At 38.2% G+C, this 20,651-nt stretch overlaps 1 protein-coding gene across 1 annotated transcript in view; it reads left to right on the plus strand.

The window, feature by feature from the left end:
* Positions 1-20,651, plus strand: part of LOC105886697 (UPF0061 protein ETA_18310-like) — a 32,794-nt gene that overhangs the window by 3,425 nt on the left and 8,718 nt on the right. The window contains exons 2-15 of the mRNA XM_023511473.1: positions 3,215-3,333; positions 3,956-4,084; positions 5,260-5,324; positions 5,405-5,461; positions 5,551-5,649; positions 5,833-5,900; positions 8,529-8,616; positions 11,207-11,276; positions 12,217-12,289; positions 13,904-13,987; positions 14,949-15,078; positions 19,234-19,278; positions 19,368-19,449; positions 19,547-19,639. Of these exons, the coding sequence (XP_023367241.1) occupies positions 3,215-3,333; positions 3,956-4,084; positions 5,260-5,324; positions 5,405-5,461; positions 5,551-5,649; positions 5,833-5,900; positions 8,529-8,616; positions 11,207-11,276; positions 12,217-12,289; positions 13,904-13,987; positions 14,949-15,078; positions 19,234-19,278; positions 19,368-19,449; positions 19,547-19,639 (1,202 nt within the window). The remainder of the gene's footprint in view (positions 1-3,214; positions 3,334-3,955; positions 4,085-5,259; positions 5,325-5,404; positions 5,462-5,550; positions 5,650-5,832; positions 5,901-8,528; positions 8,617-11,206; positions 11,277-12,216; positions 12,290-13,903; positions 13,988-14,948; positions 15,079-19,233; positions 19,279-19,367; positions 19,450-19,546; positions 19,640-20,651) is intronic.

Consider the following 20,651-nt stretch of genomic DNA (forward strand, 5'->3'; position numbering starts at 1 on the left):
GCAAGATTTTATGAAGAAGACTTCAGCAGCAATTCCAACAACCAAAATAAACAAATGGGACTTAAGGTGAAAAGCTTCTGCACAGCTAAGGAGACAATAAAGCAAATAGCCTTCAGAATGGGAAAAGATATTTGTTACTAATCTAACAAAGACTTGATAACTAGGATCTAGAGAGAACTCAAATTAATCAAAAAAAGAACAAACAATTCTATATCTGAGTAAGAGACATGAACAGAACCTTCTCTGAGGAATACAGATATATGGGTAACAAACATGAAAAAATGCTCATTATCCCTAATCAGAGACATGTAAATCAAAACCACTCTGAGATATCACCTAATCCCAGTGAGAATGGCCCACAAAATCCTAAAGCTACAGATGCTGACATGGATGTGGAGAGAGTGGAATGCTTTTACACTGTTGGTGGGACTGCACACTAGTGCAGCCTCTTTGGAAAGAAGTATGGAGAATCCTCAAAGAACTCAAATTAGACCTACCATTTGATCCCTCAATCCTTTTAGTAGGCATCTACCCAGAAGAAAAAAAAGACATTTTATCATAGGGACATTTGCAGTAGATTGTTTATCGCAGCTCAATTTATAATTGCCAAGATGTGGAAACAACCTGAATGCCCATCAACCCAGGAATGGATTAACAAAACTGTGGTATAAGTATACCGTGGAGTACTATTCACCCATAAAAAGATGGAGACTCTACATCTTTTATATTAGCCTGGATAGAGTTGTAGAATGGAAAAGCAAGTATCCAATGTACTCAATATTAACATGAAGCCAATACATGATCTAATACATGCCCACATAAGAGAGAATTTCAGCTCAATTCAAGTTGGGGGGGAGGGGGAAGATTGGTGTGCTCCCACTTAATGGGCACAATGAAAAAAAAAATTTTTTTTTAAGAAGGTAATTGTGCTGGTAATTGTAAAATAGAATAGAATCCTCTTGTGCAGGTTAAAAACAACTTTGCTCTTTCCTACTACACTTGTGCAAATGAAACAACCAATATGGACAGATCAAAATGGCCTAAGTGTGTAACTGAGAGCATTTTCAAAGTTGTCATTTCAATGTTGGAGGGTACTATTCAATACATATTGTCTGCAATGGGACCAGGTTTTATAGCCAAGGAGAGATTATAAATATAATACTATATATACAGTAGGAACCTCCATACTTGACCATCTCCCTACATTGACCTCCTCCTTATGTTGACCTAATTTTCATAGACCAGACATGTACCACATGTACATACCAGTACAATAGACCTAGTTCCTCATGTTGACGACTTCCGTATGTTCGTTATAGTTCTTTGGGTGGTCAACTTACAGAGGTTCTACTATATTACCAGCTGGTTCACAGTACTGTGTAAAACATCTCATCCTGATGTTATTAAATAAGTGACCAGTGAATTGCCCAGGTGACTGGTAAGAACATCTATTGAGAGAAAAGGTTCAAACAGTTGCACTGAAAGCCTCTTGGTCATTGTGGATTGGATGTTCTTAATCAAAACTGAATTGTATTTTGCAACTACTGATTTTTCTGAGATGTTAAGATAAAAGGTCAAAATGCTTTTGGAATTTTCTGGGTTTTTAAGTCAGTGACTGATTAGTAAAAGCATCACAAGGGTGGGGGTTGGACACTCCTGAAGCAATTAGCCTTTTTGGTTCCCTGGCCAGTCGATCACCTGTATTGACTGATCTTGTCAGAATGTGCATCAATCAGTACAAAATCATAATTACTAACAGTTATATAGTGTGCATGCTCTACCATGACGTCAGAGCGTCTTAAAGGAGAGAGCATCAGTTATATAATGCAGTGAATTTCACATGGGCCGTCCTAGAAGAGAATACATACTTGCATTTTTTAATTATATTGTCAGGTTTTCCTTGGTGAATGCTGAAATTATCTGTTTTTTATTTCCCCAGAATGCTCTTGGCCTTATCATAAACTTAGGAGAAAGTGTAAAGGGTTAAATGTTTCACATTTGCCTGTTTTGATTACTCATTTCAGGAGGATATAAGATTAATCTTACTGCTGCTATAAGTGGTTTTTAATTCACTTAAGCCAGGATGGAATTCAGTGGAGTTATTCCAAACGGTTGAGCAAATTGTCCTTATACCACCTTACTCCACTAATTTGAAGTATTATTTCATTATACAGGAAATTCTTTTATAATTTGAGGTTGTTTCTGTGCTTTTTATTGGGTTCCATTGATTATCACATCTTTGAGATAATATTTTTAGTTACTGCATTCTTACGATTTTAATATGATAGGCAAACTCACTTGTCTTTCAAAAACTGTAATTTATTTTTCCACATTGCATATTAAGATTGTTTCTTCAAGAGATTCTACCAGGATTTTGATCAGATTCCCGTGTTTATTAAATGATTTGGTGGCACATTTGGATGTATCAATCTTTATCTAGAAACATGGGTTTGTGTGTCCCTCAGTCTTGGGGTTTTGTCAATACATCTATTTGGTTTTTGTTTTAATCGCTTTGGGTTAGGAAAACAGATGAAGAGTGAAAGTATTGTATGTAAAGCAAGCACCTAAAGCATGTTCAAAGCTCTCTTTCCCTCCACAGCTTTTAAAATACAGTACATGTTCTTCTGTGCATGGACTTGATGAAACATACTTTGTCTCTTCCTAGGCAGTTTTTAAACTTCTAGCCTTGTGAGCAGGCATGTATAAAGCGTTGTGGGATACAGAGTAGTTGTAACATCTAGTAAACCATACATTGCCTGGTCTTAAAGTTTAGATCTATTGTCTGTCCGTTTCATTCAGTTAATTGTGAGTTTCTGAAGGGCAGAATGCATGTGCTTACGTGCCCAGTATATCTTAGTTCCACTGAATAGACTAGTACTGTAATTCTAATCCTGCAATGTAGCTCTATGGGTTCCTCTGTATAAATATGTTGCATATACTGTTTGTCTCCAATGAGCGAAAATCTTTGAAAACAAGGTATGTATCTTATTGTTTTTAACTTTTTCCATTTCCCTTTCTCTTCTTAGACAATTCTGTATGCTATATGAGTGTTGGATAATGTTGGAAATGGGAAAGTACCTTTAAATAACAGAAAATGAAGAAAGTAGTGACTGAAGTTGATTTTCTTGAGTAACTATAGTCCTTCTAAAGAGGATTAATGCTGTAAAGGCCCCGAAATGAGAACATTAAGAAAGCTTTTCTTTTTTTTAATCAGCTGTGTTGCCAGTTGATCCTGTTATGGAAAATTATGTTCGTAAAGTGAAAACCTGTATTTTTTCCGTTGCCTTCCCAACTCCTTTCAAATCAAGAGTACGTCTTGTAGCAGTTTCAAAGGTTAGGATTTATTTTTTTCGCGATGCAAATACTTAATCGTTAAAACAGTTGTCTAAAAAAAAAAAAATACGTGCTATTTTATTCCCAGTTAATAGTAGTCTATTTATAAATGACTGTGTGTGAAATTCAGATACATGGAGAATGTTGTTCTTATAGAAATCACTTTCTGATACTTACTCCTGGAATGTTGTGCTCAGTTATCTTACAAGGAAAATGCACTTTCCTGACAGTGTAAGATTTAGAAATGGTGTCTACCAGCCAATTCTACATTGTTGGTGAAATGGTGTCTACTAGCCAATTCTACATTGTTGTCTCATGATATAAATTAGTTGGGGATAATATAGGACATTTACTTCTTTCTAGTTCCTTCAAAGAACGTGTGCTGGTAAAAATATTATCTTACCGTACATTACAAGACAGCCATACAAATTTTAGAACCATGTGCCAGAACTAATTTTTCCCAAGTAGCATAAATAATCATGGAAAGTGTTATGAGAAAAATGTTAATATATTTTTGGAAGGGACTTAAGAGGCTTAATTTTTTTCTTCTATTAACTCTCTATCCTTAAGGATTACTAAACGATTAATTAGGGTTATAAACTTTTTTTTTCCCCTGCCTCAGGAAGTTCTAGAAGATATTTTGGACCTCGATTTATCTGTCTCAAAAACAGATGATTTTATCCAGCTTGTCAGTGGCAAAAAGTTAGTGTTTGGATCCGTTCCATTGGCCCACCGATATGGTGGCCACCAGGTAAGAGTAGCAACAGTGTCACTTTCCTTATGCAAATATCATTTGGTTCTGTCCTATTAAATTATTTTGCATTAATTTGTCTAATATTAGTGTTTTGGGCCTGCAAAAAGATGGTCCTAGAAGAATATGTCATCGTAAGATGTTTATGTATTAGCTGTGATAAAGGCAGAGGCTTAAGTTCCCTTGGTGGAATTAGGAAGATTGGTGCAGTATAAGCATACAATTTCCACGAAGCATTGCTAGGGAAGTCACTCAGTTTTGACAAGAATTTTAGGCAAAACTAGCATAGCATAATATAGCACAGAGCATAGAACGTCAATATAAGAGTACCAGAGGGTGGCACCTATGGCTCAGCGAGTAGGGCGCCGGCCCCCCATACTGAGGGTGGAGGGTTCAAACCCGGCCCCAACCAAACTGCAACAACAACAATAGCTTGGTGTTATGGCAGTGCCTGTAGTCCCAGCTACTCGGGAGGCTGAGGCAAGAGAATCACCTAAGCCCAAGAGCTGGAGGTTGCTGTGAGCTGTGACGCCACGGCACTCCACCGAGGGTGACAAAGCAAGACTTGTTAAAAAGTACCAGAAAGACAAATAGATTATATTTAATAATTTGCCTAGGGTAGCCATGGAACAAAGTTGTAGAACTATTAGAAAGGCGGAACCAAGATTTATGGGGGGGGGTGTGTGTGTGTTTTATATAGTGCAGTGAACAGGAAGCGATTAAGGTACATTCTAGAAATAAGATGTTGGGACAAGTTGAGTAACTATAGTCTGACTAATTAAAGGGGGGAAATAGGAACATAAAATCAATTGTTGAAATTTCTGTGACTTTCCTATAAACTAGGTAAAATTAATTTAACACTCTGGTTTTCCGAGAGAATGTTTTGGTAATGCTGGTTCACTCAGGAATTTTAGGACAATTAGTATGGCATAACAGAGTTGGTGTAAGGATTAAATTAGGAAATTATATAGCACGTGCCTGGGGCCTGTAGTTCTAGCTTCTAGGGAGACTGAGGCAGTGGGATCACTCGAGCACAGGATTTGGAGTTTGCAGTGAGCTATGATGGTGCCGTTGCTCCTTAGCCAAATCTCTGAGCAAGATTCTGGCTCCAAAGCAAACAAAAAAAGCTATATGAAGGTGATTAACAATTTTTCTTTCTTCTTTTTCTTCTTTAGTTTGGGGTATGGGCAGATCAACTTGGGGATGGAAGAGCCCACCTTCTTGGAATTTACGTGAACAGGTACCACATGTTTGCCTGCATAATAGCTTTTTTCCTTAATATTAATGTGAATCTTCTAATACGTAGGCTTTTTTTTGAAGGCAGGGTGAAAAGTGGGAGCTCCAGTTAAAAGGCTCAGGAAAGACCCCATACTCACGGTACAGTTTGGTAGCTTTTTTAATCATCTGGATAAGATCGACGTTACCTTAATGACAAATGAAAATCTTTTAAATTTTATTTTGTACAGAAATGGTGATGGTAGAGCCGTACTTCGTTCCTCTGTGAGAGAATTTCTGTGCAGTGAGGCTATGCACTATCTTGGAATTCCAACTAGCCGAGCTGCAAGGTAAATTCCTCTTTCTTGAAGGCTAACTTTCAGGGCTGCATCCTGCTATCTCCAGAAACATGTCAGGAAATCAAGCAGATGAATCTCACATAGCAAGTAACTATGTCTTCCAGTTGCTTATTGTTTCGGCTACTTCTTGATAGCAGTTAAAATGTAACTTTGCTCGATTCTCTTATGTTTCAGTCTGGTTGTGAGTGATGATGAAGTCTGGCGAGATCAGTTTTACAATGGAACGATCACAAAAGAACGAGGTAATGGCCATTCTTAGAATGTGCGCATAAAATTGGATCAAGTTCTTAGTTCAGTTTTGGACTTAGATGTTAGACATTTGCAATCTTAATATAACCCCCTGGTTCTTCACGATGTCATTTCAACACTAGATCATAATCATAGAAAACCCTTTGCCACACCCCTGTATCACTAATTCATCCATTTCAAACAGCAAACATCTGGGAAGTGAACAAAAAGATATTTGTGAACAGCTGGCAGAATGTTCCGAAGCCAATACAGTGCATACACTTTCTTCTCAAGAAAGCACTGCAGACTTTTCCTCAAGTCTTGTTTACTTCCAGTAAGCTCAAGTTAACTTTCCTGTTTAGCCTTTAGTAGTGCAGAAATAAAATATCAGAAAGAGGAGGAGAAAGGGATCCTTGGAGCAACAGAAACAGAGTGAGAGAGACTTGACTCTGAACCTCTAGGAAGAGGAAGAGAACTGACATCAATAATAAACATAGTTAAGAGCTTAAAAAGTTGAGGTTGAGAACCTTTGACAGGCCTTTGTGGTAGTGAGTCCTGTGGACATCACTGGATGTCACTGGAAGGGTTTGGGCTGCTATGACGTAATACCTTAAACTGGGTATTTATGAACAACATGAGTCTGTTGCTTATAATTTTGGAGGCTGGGAAGTCCAAGACCAAAGTGCCAGCAGATTCAGCGTCTGCTTCACAGATGGTGCCTTCTCGCTGCATCCTCCCATGGCAGAAGGTGAAGACATAAGGGGCCTGGGGCCTCCTTCATAAGGACGCTGATCCCATGCACAAGGGTGGAGCCCCCATGACCTAATTACCTCCCAAAGAGGTAACCTTCTGTTGCCATTACCTTAGTAATTAGGTTTCAACATGGGAATTTGGGGGGAATACAAACTTTCAGACCATAGCATAAGTTCTTATTAAAAAAAAAAATGTCCCTCAGAAGTATTTATGCTTAAAGGAGTTAAGATTATCCTTATGACATTTCTCTGTCCCCCCTCTAATTTCACCAGGATAAATAATGCTATTGCACACAGGCCTGTAGGTTTTCTTGCTTATGGTGATTTGATCTGAGATTCTAGTCACAGACTGTGGCAAGACTGATGCAATACTACTAACTTTTGTGGCTGTGAGTTATTATCTGAATTCTTCGCCACAATCTTAATTGATCCCATGGTTTAAATAATCCCAAGTATTTCTTCTATTTGGCCATTAATTAATAGGATTTCCATATCCACTCATATGTTCACATATTTCAATTGTGCTGTTACATTTGCATAGGGTCCACGGTGGTCCAGTGAGAAGAGTTAGAGGCTTGGCACCTGTGGCTCAAGTGGCTAAGGCGCCAGCCACATACACCAGAGCTGGCAGGTTCGAATCCAGCCTTGGCCTGCCAAACAACAATGACCACTACAACCAAAAAATAGCCAGGCGTTGTGGTGGGCGCCTGTAGTCCCAGTGACTTGGGAGGCTGAGGCAAGAGAATTGCTTAAGCCCAGGAGTTAGAGGTTGCTGTGAGCTGTGATGTTATGGCACTCTACCCAGGGTGACAGCTTGAGGCTCTGTCTCAAAAAAAAAAAAGAGAAGAGAGCTAGACAGGAAAAAAGAATATGTGAAACCTAGAATTGGCTCTGCAGGAACTAGCTCGGTGGCCTGGGCAAGTCACTGAAACATTCTGTGTCTCAGTTTCTTCATCTCACACAAGGAGGTTAGAGCTACCTCTGTGTCTCCCAGTGCTAACATTTGGTGGTTCAATAGCTATTCCTTAACATTTAGAATAACTGAGTTTTTATGTATTCTTTCTAAGTGACTACATTTTATTGCTCAAAGAACTCATGAATATAAATATCCAGATTATTATGAATACGTCTTGACTGTATGGATAATGAGAATACTATTAGTAATTGGTCCTTTCTTCTGCCCACTACTGGTTTAAGGGGGCCTGAGAGTAAGAGGTATGTCATAGTAGTCCCTGGTCTTAAGAAATTCACGGTCTTTGGAGAGAAGAGACTTAAATACAGGGAACAAATGAATAATAAGTCATCAGAGGTCAGTGAAAGGGGGACGGATGGATCAGTGATCTTGAGCGTAGTCAGGTAGGATTTCAGTAAGGGGACAAGAGGGAGTGGGGTATGGGGACACAGAGAGAATAGCACTAACAAAGTGAGCATGGCGGTCCCTTCTGGACAGCACCCACAGGGCAAGGACTTGTAAGACCTTGACCTTATTTTGACATCTAAACACGTGTAGGTGTAGCATTCCTCATGAATTCTGTTTGCTAATTACTATAAAGGCTTATCAAAATTCATTAAGTCCCCTTTGCAGGATGACGTTAACAGGGAAAAGGTCACAGCTAATGAGACAGTGGAGAGTCTGAAGCTTGAAGCCTGTGGACGACCTATCAGCCTTAGCTAGACTGGAGCCTTGCTATCCTAACCTTGCTTTCCTAACATTCTGATTCAGGCTTTAATGGGCTAGAGAAATACCCCTCGTCCTTTATGGAGTGTAAATTAGTTGCTTTTCTGCTAAATCCAGTGCGTATGTTCTTTTTTATTAAAACAATATCCGTTTTAAGACATTTTGCTATATTCACATAGCTTGTGCTAAAATTTTTTTTTTTTTTTTTTAAGGTGCAATAGTGCTGCGTGTCGCAAAATCATGGTTTAGAATCGGATCATTAGAAATTTTGGCGCATTATGGTGAACTGGATCTACTGAGGTTAGAACATTACATTGTTTTTCTTTAGCTGTGAACATAAATTTCCCCCCAGCTTTACTGAAGAGTAATTGGCATATAAGAATTGTACATATTTATATAATGGGATGTTCTGATGTACAGTGTGGAATGATTACCCTAATCAAGCTCGTTGCCATATCCATCCCCTCACGTTTTGTTTTTTTGGTGAGAATAGTTACGATCTCTTAGGAAATTTCAAGTATAATAATACAGTGGTGCTAACTATAGTCTATTCATTGGGTCTTCAGAACTTAGGCATCTTTTAACTGAAACTTTGTGCCCTTTGAGCAACATCTGCCTAACCGCTGGTAACCACTGTTCTTTCTATTTCTATGAGTTCAACTTTTTAGATTCCACATGAAAGGGAGAACATCCAGTATCTATCTTTCTGTTTCTGGCTTATTGCGTTTAGCATAATGGTCTCAAGGTTCATGCATCCTGGTGCAAATAGCAGGGTTTCCTTCTTAAGGCTAAATAAGAAGATTGCATTTTATCTCAGCAAATTAGATATAGGAGAAAAAACAAGGACAAAAATCACATTAAAAAATGATACAAGCTAGTTGGGAGGCTGGGTACATTGACTCACGCCTGTGATCCTAGCACTCTGGGAGGCTGAGGTGGGTGGATTGCTTAAGCTCAGGAGTTCAAGATCAGCCTAAGCCAGAGCAAGACCCTGTCTGTAAACAAGCCGGGCTCTGTGGTGGGCTGTGATCGCACCACTGTACTCCAGCCCGGGTGACAGTAAGAATGCGTCTTTTAACAATTAGGAAAAAAAAAAAAGCAAAAGTAATAAATTCTTCTCTTGGAGTCACGCATTGCAGCTTCTGTCATTCTCTGAGGTCTTAGTGTCTGCTGGTTTCTGTGCTCATAAAATTCTTTCTCCCTTAAGTAGGCTTAGCAAGATGTTTGTTCAAACACTAAAGTTCTTTGAGAGGAATTCTGTTTCCATTTGTTAAGATAATACAGTTAAGAAAATTAGAAAAATATATATATTTTTTAGAGACAGTCTCACTTTTTTACCCTCAATAGGGTGCTGTCGCATCACAGCTCACAGCAACCTCCAGCTCCTGGGCTTAAGGTGATTCTCTTATCTCAGCCTCCCGAGTAGCTGGGACTACAGGCACCTGCCAAGGCGCCCACCTATTTTTTGTTGCCGTTTGGCCGGGGTCAGGTACAAACCCACCACCCTTGGTATATGGGACCGGCGTCTCACCCACTGAGCCAGAGGCACCACCCTGAAAAATTAGTAATAGTTTTTAAAGATTCTCTTAGATAAACAATAATCATTTGGAATCTGGATCCTATATTGGTAGTTATTGGTATAGTAAATCCAGATTTGGTCCATGAAGAATAAAAGGAGAAAAAAATGAAAGAAATGAATAAAGAGTAGAGTAGGTGTCAGACTTGTCACCACTATTCTCTGGGTCTTTCACTGAGGTCACGGTCAGCTTGGCTGGTGGAGAGAGCGGTCTACTTTTAGTGGGCACTGTTTCTAACTACCCGTTTGCTTTTTGGGTCTCTTCTGCCTGGATGCACTACGCCACTAAAATTGTTTCCTCTGCTCCCCAAATTCCTTCTTCCTCAAGGAGGCTTAGCAAGATGTTTATTCCAACACAAAAGTTCTTCCTTTGAGAGGAATTCTGTTTCCCTATGTTAAGATAATACAGTTTGTAAAAATCATTAGAAATATTTTTCAGTGAGCTTAGAAGCTTCTTGAAAGTTCTATTTCACTTACTTCTCTGGCATTTGATTTCAAGTCCACCACTTCATCCTTGATGACCAGCCTCCACTGGCTAATAGGATGTTACTGTCATGTACTATGTATATTTCGTGTATATGCACATATATACACACACAAGTACACACACGTATATGAGACCTAGATATAGATAGTATTCGAACTGTGTTGTTTTGACTGGCTTTAAGTCATTTCCAAATCATAACAAAACCTAGATTATTTTTCTCCAGATTCCATCTTATTGAATGCAGTCAACACTAGCGGTTAGTCAACTAACTAGAAAAGTTGGTTAAAATAGGCAAAAAAAATATGACAGAGGCGTACTTTAAATGTGTTAGCTTTAGACAGATGTTGACCAATTTTTTGTCATTTCCTTTGTGAAGCCTTAAATGATCCTCCACAAATAATCGTTCCCTGCTCTATTGCTATACTTTTTCTGTATTTCTGACATTGCATTTATTATGTGGTAATGTCATGATTCTCCTGTAATACACTATACGCTCTGTGAGGTCTGAATCTGGTCACTCATTCTCCCAGAACTTGCCCAGGGCTTGGCAAACACCGTAGGTACCATAGATACTCCGTAGATGTTTATGGAACTAATCTGAATTTATAACATACTAAGGTAGAATCTAGTGTGATCTTAGAAAATTTTTCATTTTTGATCGGTAGTGTAGAAATATTTTTCTGTGGCTTTTTGGGGAATAAAATCTTATTCTGAAAGTCGTTTTGAGCCTGATCTAACAAATTCCTCAATGTTGAAGGTGGATTTGGTGCTTGGATATTAGTCCTATATTCTGAGGAACACTCATCCCATCTCCTTTTTATCTCCAGGACATTATTAGACTTTGTCATACAGGAGCATTTTCCCTCAGTAGATGTCAGAGAACCGGATAGATACGTGGTAAGTTTTGAAAGAGTAAGGGTAATTCTCTCATTGGCCCATCAATACTAGAGATTACAATTTAGAACTTCAAACACAGAGTGCAGGTGAGATGAACCACTTCATAAAAGACAGTTGTTTTGTTTGAAAGATACTAGACAAAAGAACAGGTGTTCCTGTGTCCTAACTCTGCATGTTATTTTTTTGAGCAGCTTTTGTAACTTGGTCACATACGTTCTCTAACCACACATTTGGTGAGCAGATATTTGTATAGTAGTAGTTCTAAAATAAACCCAGTACATACGAGTGATGTAAAATTGTGATTTTTCTATTCTTGGGGAAGTTTTTAAATCTTTATATTGTTTTTTTTTTTTAAACAGTCACGGACAAGAGAATTCATAGTTTTTTTGTGTGATACTTTTCAATGTTTAATAACTCCTATTTCTGAAATTTAACTCCCTTGTGCTAAATTCTATTCCTTTTACTTTTCTTATTGGACGTGGAGAAGCTTGATTATAATACTATGTAATGTGTATTATCTCTGAATTTTAGCTTCCTCATTCTTGCATATATATATATTGAGACAGAGTCTTATTAGGTTGCCCTTGGTAGAGTGCTGTGGCGTCATAGCTCACAGCAACCTCAAACTCTTGCCTCAGCCTCCCACATGGTAGGGACTATAGGCACCTGCCACAACGCCCGGCTATTTTTGTTGTTGGTGGAGTTGTCATCGTTTAGCAGGCCTGGGCTGGGTTTGAACCCACTAGCCCGGGTGTGGCCAGTGCCCTACCCATGGAGCTACAGGTGCTGAGCCTTTCTTGTATATTCTAATGTTCAATCCTTCAGTCATCTTTTGACCCACCTTTGAATTCTTCCCATATTCACCTTGTGACTTACCAAAGGATCCTAAAAGAGTATACCTTACCAAAAGTCTAAAAAAAGTTTCTAAATTCTATTTTAGGATTTTTTTTCTATTGTGGTATCTGAAACTGCACAACTTGTTGCCTTATGGATGTCTGTTGGTTTTGCTCATGGTAAGTTAAATGTTATTTCGATCTTCTGATGAGAGTTTGTTGAAGTAGATGACTTCTTTCTTGGCTATTTAAAAATATTCCCACTGATGAGTTGTTTTTTTTTTAATATAGTCACTCCCCCTTATCTGCAGTTTCACAGTTTTAGTTAACTTCTGCTAACCTGTGGTCCAAAAACATTAAGTGGAAAATTCTAGACATAAGCAATTCATAAGTTTTGAATGGTGCTCCATTTTGAGTGCATGATGGAACCTTGCTCCATCCAGCTTGGAACATGACTCATCCCTTTGTCTAGCATATCGGGTTGTCAATTCTTCCTGCCCCTTGGTCATTTAGTGGCCCTCCAGGTTATCAGATCAACTATGGTAGCATCACACCTTGTTTTACTTCACATTGGCCCCAAAGTGCAAGAGTAATGATGCTGGCATGTCTTTAGAATTGTTCTCTTTTATTATTAGTTATTGTTTCTTTGTAAGTTAAGCTTTATCATAGGTGTGTATGTATAGGGAAACACATTGCAGATATGGGGCTCTGTACTATTTGTGGTTTCAGACATCTACTGGGGGTCTTGGAATGGACCCCACTGAGAAGAGGTGACCAAACTTGTTTTTGTTATGCAAATTTGTTTTTAGCAACAGAAATAGATTTTTTTCCCATGTTTGAAATGGCAGGGAACGGAATGGTAATCACAGAACAGGAAGATGTTATCTGTAAAGCTTTTTGACCTTAGGCTTACATGTATGAGTATTAGGCTTATATTTCTTTAAAGCTACTAAAATTTCTTTTAATTATACAAGTGTCAAATGCTCATTGTAAATAACTTAAAATATATATAAATGGGTGGAAACTCCATTCTCCAAAGTAATTGCTGTTAACCGTTTCATACCTCTTCTTTTTTTGGTTTTGAGATACAATCTCACTTTGTTGCCCTCAGTAGAGTGCTGTAACGTCATAGCTCACAGCAACCTCAAACTCTTAGGCTTAAGCGATTCTCTTGCCTCAACCTCCTGAATAACTGGGACTATATGTGCCCACCACAATGCCCGACTATTTTTAGAGAAGTGGTCTTGCTCTTGCTCAGACTGGTCTCGAACCCGTGAGCTCAGGCAATCCACCCTCCTTGGCATCCCAGAGTGCTGGGATTATAGGCCTGAGCCAGCACGCCTGGCCCGTTTCATATCAATTCTTCTAGACTTTTTTTACTAGTATCCTGCCGCTCATGACTGTCATGGTGGTACATACTCACAATTTGTCTTTTCCTCTTTTTAAAACCTTTGAAAGAACCTTATTTCTTTATTAATCTCAATTTTCATTCCAAGTAATACATATTTTTTAATGAATGCTAGAAATTAAGGATAAACAAAAGAGGGGTTTTATTCCTATGGTAGGTGAAATCTTCGTGGGAGGATTATAAAATAGAAGGCTAAATTTAATTTTAAAACATAGGTTTCATGTATATGAAGCTACCTGATATCACCAACTAAACTTTCAATTTATAATCTAATTTTGTTTCATCTCTAAAACAAATAGCATTTCCATGACTTTCTATTCTGGATAATTTTATAGAGTTCAAAGGAATCTGCCTTTTTATTATGTTTTTGGAATTTGTTGTTTTAGGTGTTTGTAATACCGATAACTTCAGTTTGTTATCCATTACAATTGACTATGGTCCATTTGGTTTTATGGAAGCCTATAATCCAGGTATGTAGGATTTATATTTGTGTGCATACACCCCCCCACCCCCCTTATTTCACTAAAAAAACCATTACTGGTTTATTTGAAATAAGCTATTATAGGTCACATAGTGGTGGGGTAGTAGGAAGAACGAGTTTCATTCATTAAGTGGTCATTTTTATGTGGCTTTTAGATCTTTTGGGCACCATGAGTGGTGTAATAATGAATCCTTTGTAGGCTGTGCCTTCAAGGAGTTATATATTAGAGAAGACAGCAGGAAGTATACCAGGGAATATGTCGTCAGACAGACTTGGCTTTGAATTCTATCATCTGACCTTCCATGCCTTTGGAAAACTTAACCTCTCCCTCCAGTAACATGAAATATAATAATCCAGTACTTAACACAGAGATCAGAGGAGGCTTTGTCAAGAAGATGCTACTTAAATTGCAGATTTAAATACATATATAATAAACTAGAAATTCTTGTAGATTAGAAATGTTTTCCTCTATTAGACAACTTTCGCATATTTTGAAAGCTTTTAGTGTATATTGGTGTTAACTTTTTTATGACTTTTGAATTAAATATTTAATTTTTTGGGGGGGGGGACAGAGTAACTGATACCCCATGCTAGAGTGCCATGGCATCACCCTAGCTCACAGCAACCTCAGACTCCTGGGTTCAAGGGATTCTCCTGCCTCAGCCTCCTGAGTAGTTGGGACTACAGACGCTTGTCACAACATCCAGATAATTTTTTATTTTTAGTAGAGATGGGGGTCTTGCTCTTTCTCAAGCTGGTCTGAGAATTCCTGAGCTCATGTGACCCTGCCACCTCAGCTCCAGAGTGCTAGGATTACAGCTGTGAGCCCAGCCCTGAGAAAGGGATTTAATAAATATAAATTTATGAAGTTTAAATATAATCTTAAAAACAAAAAGTGTTTATTGCAGGTATCACTACTGTAAAGCTGTAGTGTTTTGTTTTAAATACAGATTTTGTACCAAACACATCTGATGACGAAAGAAGATATAAAATAGGAAATCAAGCCAGCATTGGAATGTTTAATTTAAATAAGTTATTACAAGCTCTAAACCCATTATTGAATCCTAGGCAAAAGCAACTGTGAGTAAATCCTACATCTGCTTAAAAAAAAAGCTGCATGAACATTTGTGTATAACAAATTTTTTTTGAAAGTAATTAACATTCTAAAAGCCATCTTATTTAGTTCTTAATAAAAACGATTTCAAACTATTTCTCTAGTACAATGTATGCTTTCTCTAGTACAATTTCCTTATAGCTTTTAGGATTAAAGTTTTTCTTATTTATTCCTTTAGATATTATGAAATTTGTTTCCTATTTGATCAAAGAGTTATTTATCACTAAAATCTTTTTTTTTTGGAGACACAGTCTCACTATGTCACCCTGGGTAGAGCGCTGTGGCGTCACGGCTCACAGCAACCTCAACCTCTTGGGCTTAAGCGATTCTCTTGCCTCAGTCTCCCAAGTAGCTGGGATTACAGGCACCCACCACAACACCCAGCTATTTTTTCTTGTTGCGGTTGTCATTGTTATTTAGTTGGCCCAGGCTGGGTCCATGTATGTGGTTGGTGCCGTAACCACTGTGCTACGGGCGCCAAACCTATCACTGTATTCTTAATTCCCAAGTAGTTAGAATTATTTTGTCTGTAGTTTTGTGATCAAATCATGTGCTTGGTAAAATCTCTATTCAAAATATGTTAAGGTTTCCTTATGGCCCAACATAGAACATTTTGGATATATTTGATGATCAGACATAAAAAGGTATACTCTGAGGTCAGAGGTTTTGATACATCAGGTTGAGTAGATTATTGTATTATTCAACTGCTTTATGATCCTATTTTTTATCTGTTATGTGAGTTTGTTGAGATGTATATTAAAAAGCTCCTACTTTAATTGTATTTAATTGTATTTTTAGCAGGTTATTTTTTCTAGTTATCTGTAATTTATAAATTTTGCTGCATGTTATTGCTACATGAGGGTTTAGATTTTCTTCAAAAAAAATGTAGCTTTTTTATCCTAATGGTGACCCCCTTTTTTCTGATTCATACTTTTTCTTGAAACAAAGCGTCTCATTTTGTCACCCTCAGTAGAGTGCTGTGATGTCATAGCTCACAGGAACCTCAAACTCTTGGGCTCAAGCGATTCTCTTGCCTCAGCCTCCCGAGTAGCTGAGTCTACAGGTGCCCGCCACAACTCCGGCTATTTTTAGAGGCGAGGTCTCGCTCTTGCTCAGGCTGATCTTGAACCTGTGAGCTCAGGCAATCCACCTGCTTTGGCCTCCCAGAGTGCTAGGATTACAGGCATGAGCCACTGCTCCTGGCTCTCTGATTTATACTTTCAATACTTAATTTCAACTTATCTGACATTAATATCGCCATTCGTGTTTTCTTTTTATTGAATTTCCTTTTAATCTCATTTTATCTTCTACCTTTCTTTTTCTACCTATCTTCATTCAAAGTGTGTTTCTTGTAAAGACAAAGTATATAGCCAGGTTATAACTGAATGTGATGGTTTCTGACCTCACACTATTGTAACAATCAATAGGTCATTTATTCTTTTTATCTTACATGGTACTTCATCTTTGACTATTGCTTTCCCCCCACTTTCCTTGTCTCTTATTTTAGCTATCGAATCATCCTCCACCTACTTTGATTTGGAAACTCTACCGACAAGAGACTTTTTATTCAACTGTCACTTTCTGTACTGTTACATGAAAACAAGTTTCCACGTGTCTTCTCTCACTAAGATTCTGTTTGCCCATTGCTTTCTCTTTCATCCTAATGAGATGAGACCGTGAGAATGTTTTTATGTTTTGTATCCAGTTACCTAGCTGCTGCATTTTGCTAAGATAGTTTAGTACTTTGAACTTCAGATTAGGTTTTCCTTTGTAGTATCTCTCTCCTGGGTTAAGGTCTTTGGCGTCAGCATCCCCCCAGCCCCCACTTGGAGTCATTTGACTGTTCTTTTATCGTGGTTCCATCTGTTTTGATGACTTTCTTTACGCAAATGGGCTATGTAGGCGATACGTTCTCTGAATTCTTGCCTCATTAGTATAGGTATTTTTATTTTACTGCAATGGATGATTAATGTCTAGGATATCAACTAGAGTGTGGATTCAGTTGTGCGAAATGGTCTGTGACTATGTTTAATTGCAGATCTGAGCCATATTCTCCAGACTAGTTTTTATCAGTAATAAGCTGGATTTGTTTTTATTCATTTTTTATTTTTTGAGACAGTCTTAGTCACTCTGAGGTTGAGTACCATGATGTCATGGCTCATAGCAACCTCAAACTCTTGGGCTCAAATGATCCTTCTTGTCTCAGCCTCCCTAGTAGCAGGGACTACAGGCGCCTGCCATGATGCCAGGCTAGTTTTTCTTTATTCAGTAGAGATGGGGACTTGCTTTTGCTCAGGCTGGTCTTGAACTTCTGAGCTCAAGCAACCCACCTGCCTCAACCTCCTAGAGTGCTAGGATCATAGGAGTGAGCCACCTCTCTTCAGGCCTGAACTGAGGTTTTAATCTCCATCTATCTGCTGTTATGCTAAAGAGTTAAGGGAACCTGGTTGCCTTTTTCTTAAACAGAGTAAATAAACACTAAACAAATTTGCTATTTTATAATTGCTCAAATTGAAATACATTTGTCTCTATAAGTAACCATAAATGATAATCTGAGTACATTAATAATATAAAACATTAAATATTTTTATGGGACATCGATTACGGGACATCGAGCTTTTGAGGGTAGGGACCACATTTTATTTTTTTGAGACAGAGCCTCACTTTGTTGCCCTTGGTAGAGCTCACAGCAACCTCCAGCTCTTGGGCTTCGGTGATTCTCTTGCCTCAGCCTCCCGAGTAGCTGGGACTGCAGGCGCCTGCCACAACGCCTAGCTATTTTTTTTGTTGCAGTTTGGCCTGAGCTGGGTTCGAACCTGCCACCCTCGGTATATGGGGCTGGCGCCCTACTCACTGAGCCACCAGGCGCCACCCGAGACCACATTTTAAACACTTCTCTATCTCCCATGTGAAGATAAACCATATTTCTCTTCCCACCCTCCCTATCCCCTATCCCCACTAAAATTTACCCTGTTTCTAGTATAACAAGATTCCGAATGGAAGGCAAGCCATCTAGCGATTCTATTAATCCCAGGTAGCAAAAATACTTCACTAAAAGACAAAAATTTTGTATTCCATCTATAGTTCCCTTAATTTAAAAATATATTGGTAGTACTGTTATATAGTTCAAAATCAAAGCTATGTAAAATGATACTAAGCAGTCTTGCTCCTGTTCTCTCCATCAAGTTTATACCCATTTTGCCCTGCAGAGTTCATTCAGTGAATATTTATTGAGAGGAATTAGGTGCTCAATATGTGTTAGATGCTGCAGGGTGCTAAGGGTACAGAAAAAAAAAATACAGGAAAAATACCGTGCACTTATGGTGCTTACTTCTACCGGGAGATAACAGACCATAAACAAAACAAGTGATCTAATACATTAGGAGATAAATACCACAGAGGAAAACAGCACAGGAGGTAAGGAGCCCAGGGAGGAAGGGATTTGGAGTTTTAAAAGACCTCACTTGAGCATAGGTGTTGTAGGACAAGTGAAGCAGTCATCTTGGGGGAGAATGCTACTGGTAAGGGAACGGTCTGTGCAAAGGCCCTGTGGTGTGAGTGTGCGTGGTGCATTTAGGAAGAGCAGGGAGGCCAGTGTGGCTGCAGCAGAATAAGCCAGAGGAATGTTAAATAGATAGTCTGTCTAAAGATGGGTTTAAGGTTAAGAACTCTTTAATTTTTATGTTTTTGTGAAATGTTTCATTGTTTTATCATACTTTTAGACAAATAGAATATTATACTAGTATAGGTGTATGTATGGTATCATGTTGGTAAGGTATTATACAGGCCATAAATTTCTGGTGCAATTTAAAATAGCACAATTGAAAGTGTATTTATAATGCATTATTTTGAGCCTAAGATGGTTTTTAAAATATACCAAAACCTATTTATATAAAACTCTTTTGGTGTCAGAGTGACATGATTTGAGCTGCATCGTATCCAATCTTTGAGACAACTTACATTGACAGTTTTTTCTGCAGTATAACGTGTAATTAAGCTACTAAACCAAAACCAGTAACATGCAATCTCCACATTATTTTACATATAAAAAGGTTCATTTTGTTCTCATACAACGTAATTCAAGAATGCTCAGAGTTTAACCTTCTTTTCTTCCCTCATAGCGCTGCTGACATTCTTGAGGGGTACCCTGTGCTTTATTACACAAGGTTTGTCATTTTTGAATACAGATACTAAAGCATCTTGGTTGGGTTGAGGACAATTCTTGCTGAGAATTTTAACACAATTTCTCCTTTAGATTTCGAAAATTGTTTCAAGCCAAGTTGGGATTGCTTGGAGAAAGGGAGGGTGATGAGGATTTAATTGCATTTCTCCTGCATGTGAGTTTATCATTTTATCCTTTTTTTTTCCTGGTTAACATTTGATACAGCATATTTTTGAATTATTGGGATTGATAAACATAATTACTTTCGTTAGCTCATGCAAGAGACAGAAGCTGATTTTACAATGACGTTTCGGCAGCTTAGTGAGATTACTCAAAGCCAATTACTGGAGCTCAACATCCCCCAGGTACGTATTCGCAACCCTTGGCTTCCCTTAATTCAGTTTTCTTTCACAGGTTTATTGAGATAATTTATATATCCTAAAACTTCACTTCTTTTAAGGGTGCAAGTCTGTAGTTTTTCATAATTCATGGATTTGTGCAGGTATCACGATTTTTAGAAAAATTTTACTCTAAAGAGATCCCCTGTGCCCATCGATTACTGTTTCCACTTTCAGCCCCACACAATTGCTGATCTGCCTTCTGTCTCTGAAAGTTTTTATTTTCTAGGTATTTCCTATAAATAGAATTATATAGTGATGTGGCCTTTTGCCTCTGGCTTCTTTGCACGTTTTGAGACTCATCCGTGTTGTACCCGCTATAGTAATTCCTTTCTCTTTATTACTGAGTACAATAAAGTCCATTGTATGCATATACCACAGTTTGCTTATTCACCTTTTGGTAGATATTTGTGTTTGCATTTTGAGGCTCTTATGAATATATGCTGCTATGAATATTCACGTACAGATTTGTGTGGGCGTATGTTTTTATGTCTTGGATAGATATTAGGGAGTGGAAGTGCTATTGTTTAGTAAATGTATGTTGAACTTTTTAAGTGTTGCATAATGAACACCATGTTTTTGGCCTAAACTTTCAGGAAAAGTAATCTTTTGTTTTAATTCTCTAATTCAAAATTTTAAGGACTTGTATTTTGTATTGGCAGGCGCCTGCCACACTCCTGGCTATTTTTTAGAGACGGGGTCTATGCTCTGGCTTAGGCTGGTCTCAAACTCCTGAGCTCAGGTAATTCACCTGCCTGGGCCTCCCAGAATGCTAGGATTACAGGTGTGAGCCACTGCACCTGGCTTCCAAACTATTAATTTGGTACAGGAACTGAAAGTAATGTCCAGAAGTCCAGGTCATTTGAAAGGGGTCAAGATAGTAATAGTTGTAAGTTTTCATTAGCCTTTAACGTATTTTCTGTAAACAGACACAGCAGTATCTTACTCCCATGCTGACCTGTGCTATGAAGCCCTTTCT

Source organism: Otolemur garnettii, unplaced genomic scaffold, assembly GCF_000181295.1.
Source record: "Otolemur garnettii isolate 467f Iridium unplaced genomic scaffold, OtoGar3 scaffold00019, whole genome shotgun sequence".
Classification (NCBI taxonomy): Eukaryota; Metazoa; Chordata; class Mammalia; order Primates; family Galagidae; genus Otolemur; species Otolemur garnettii.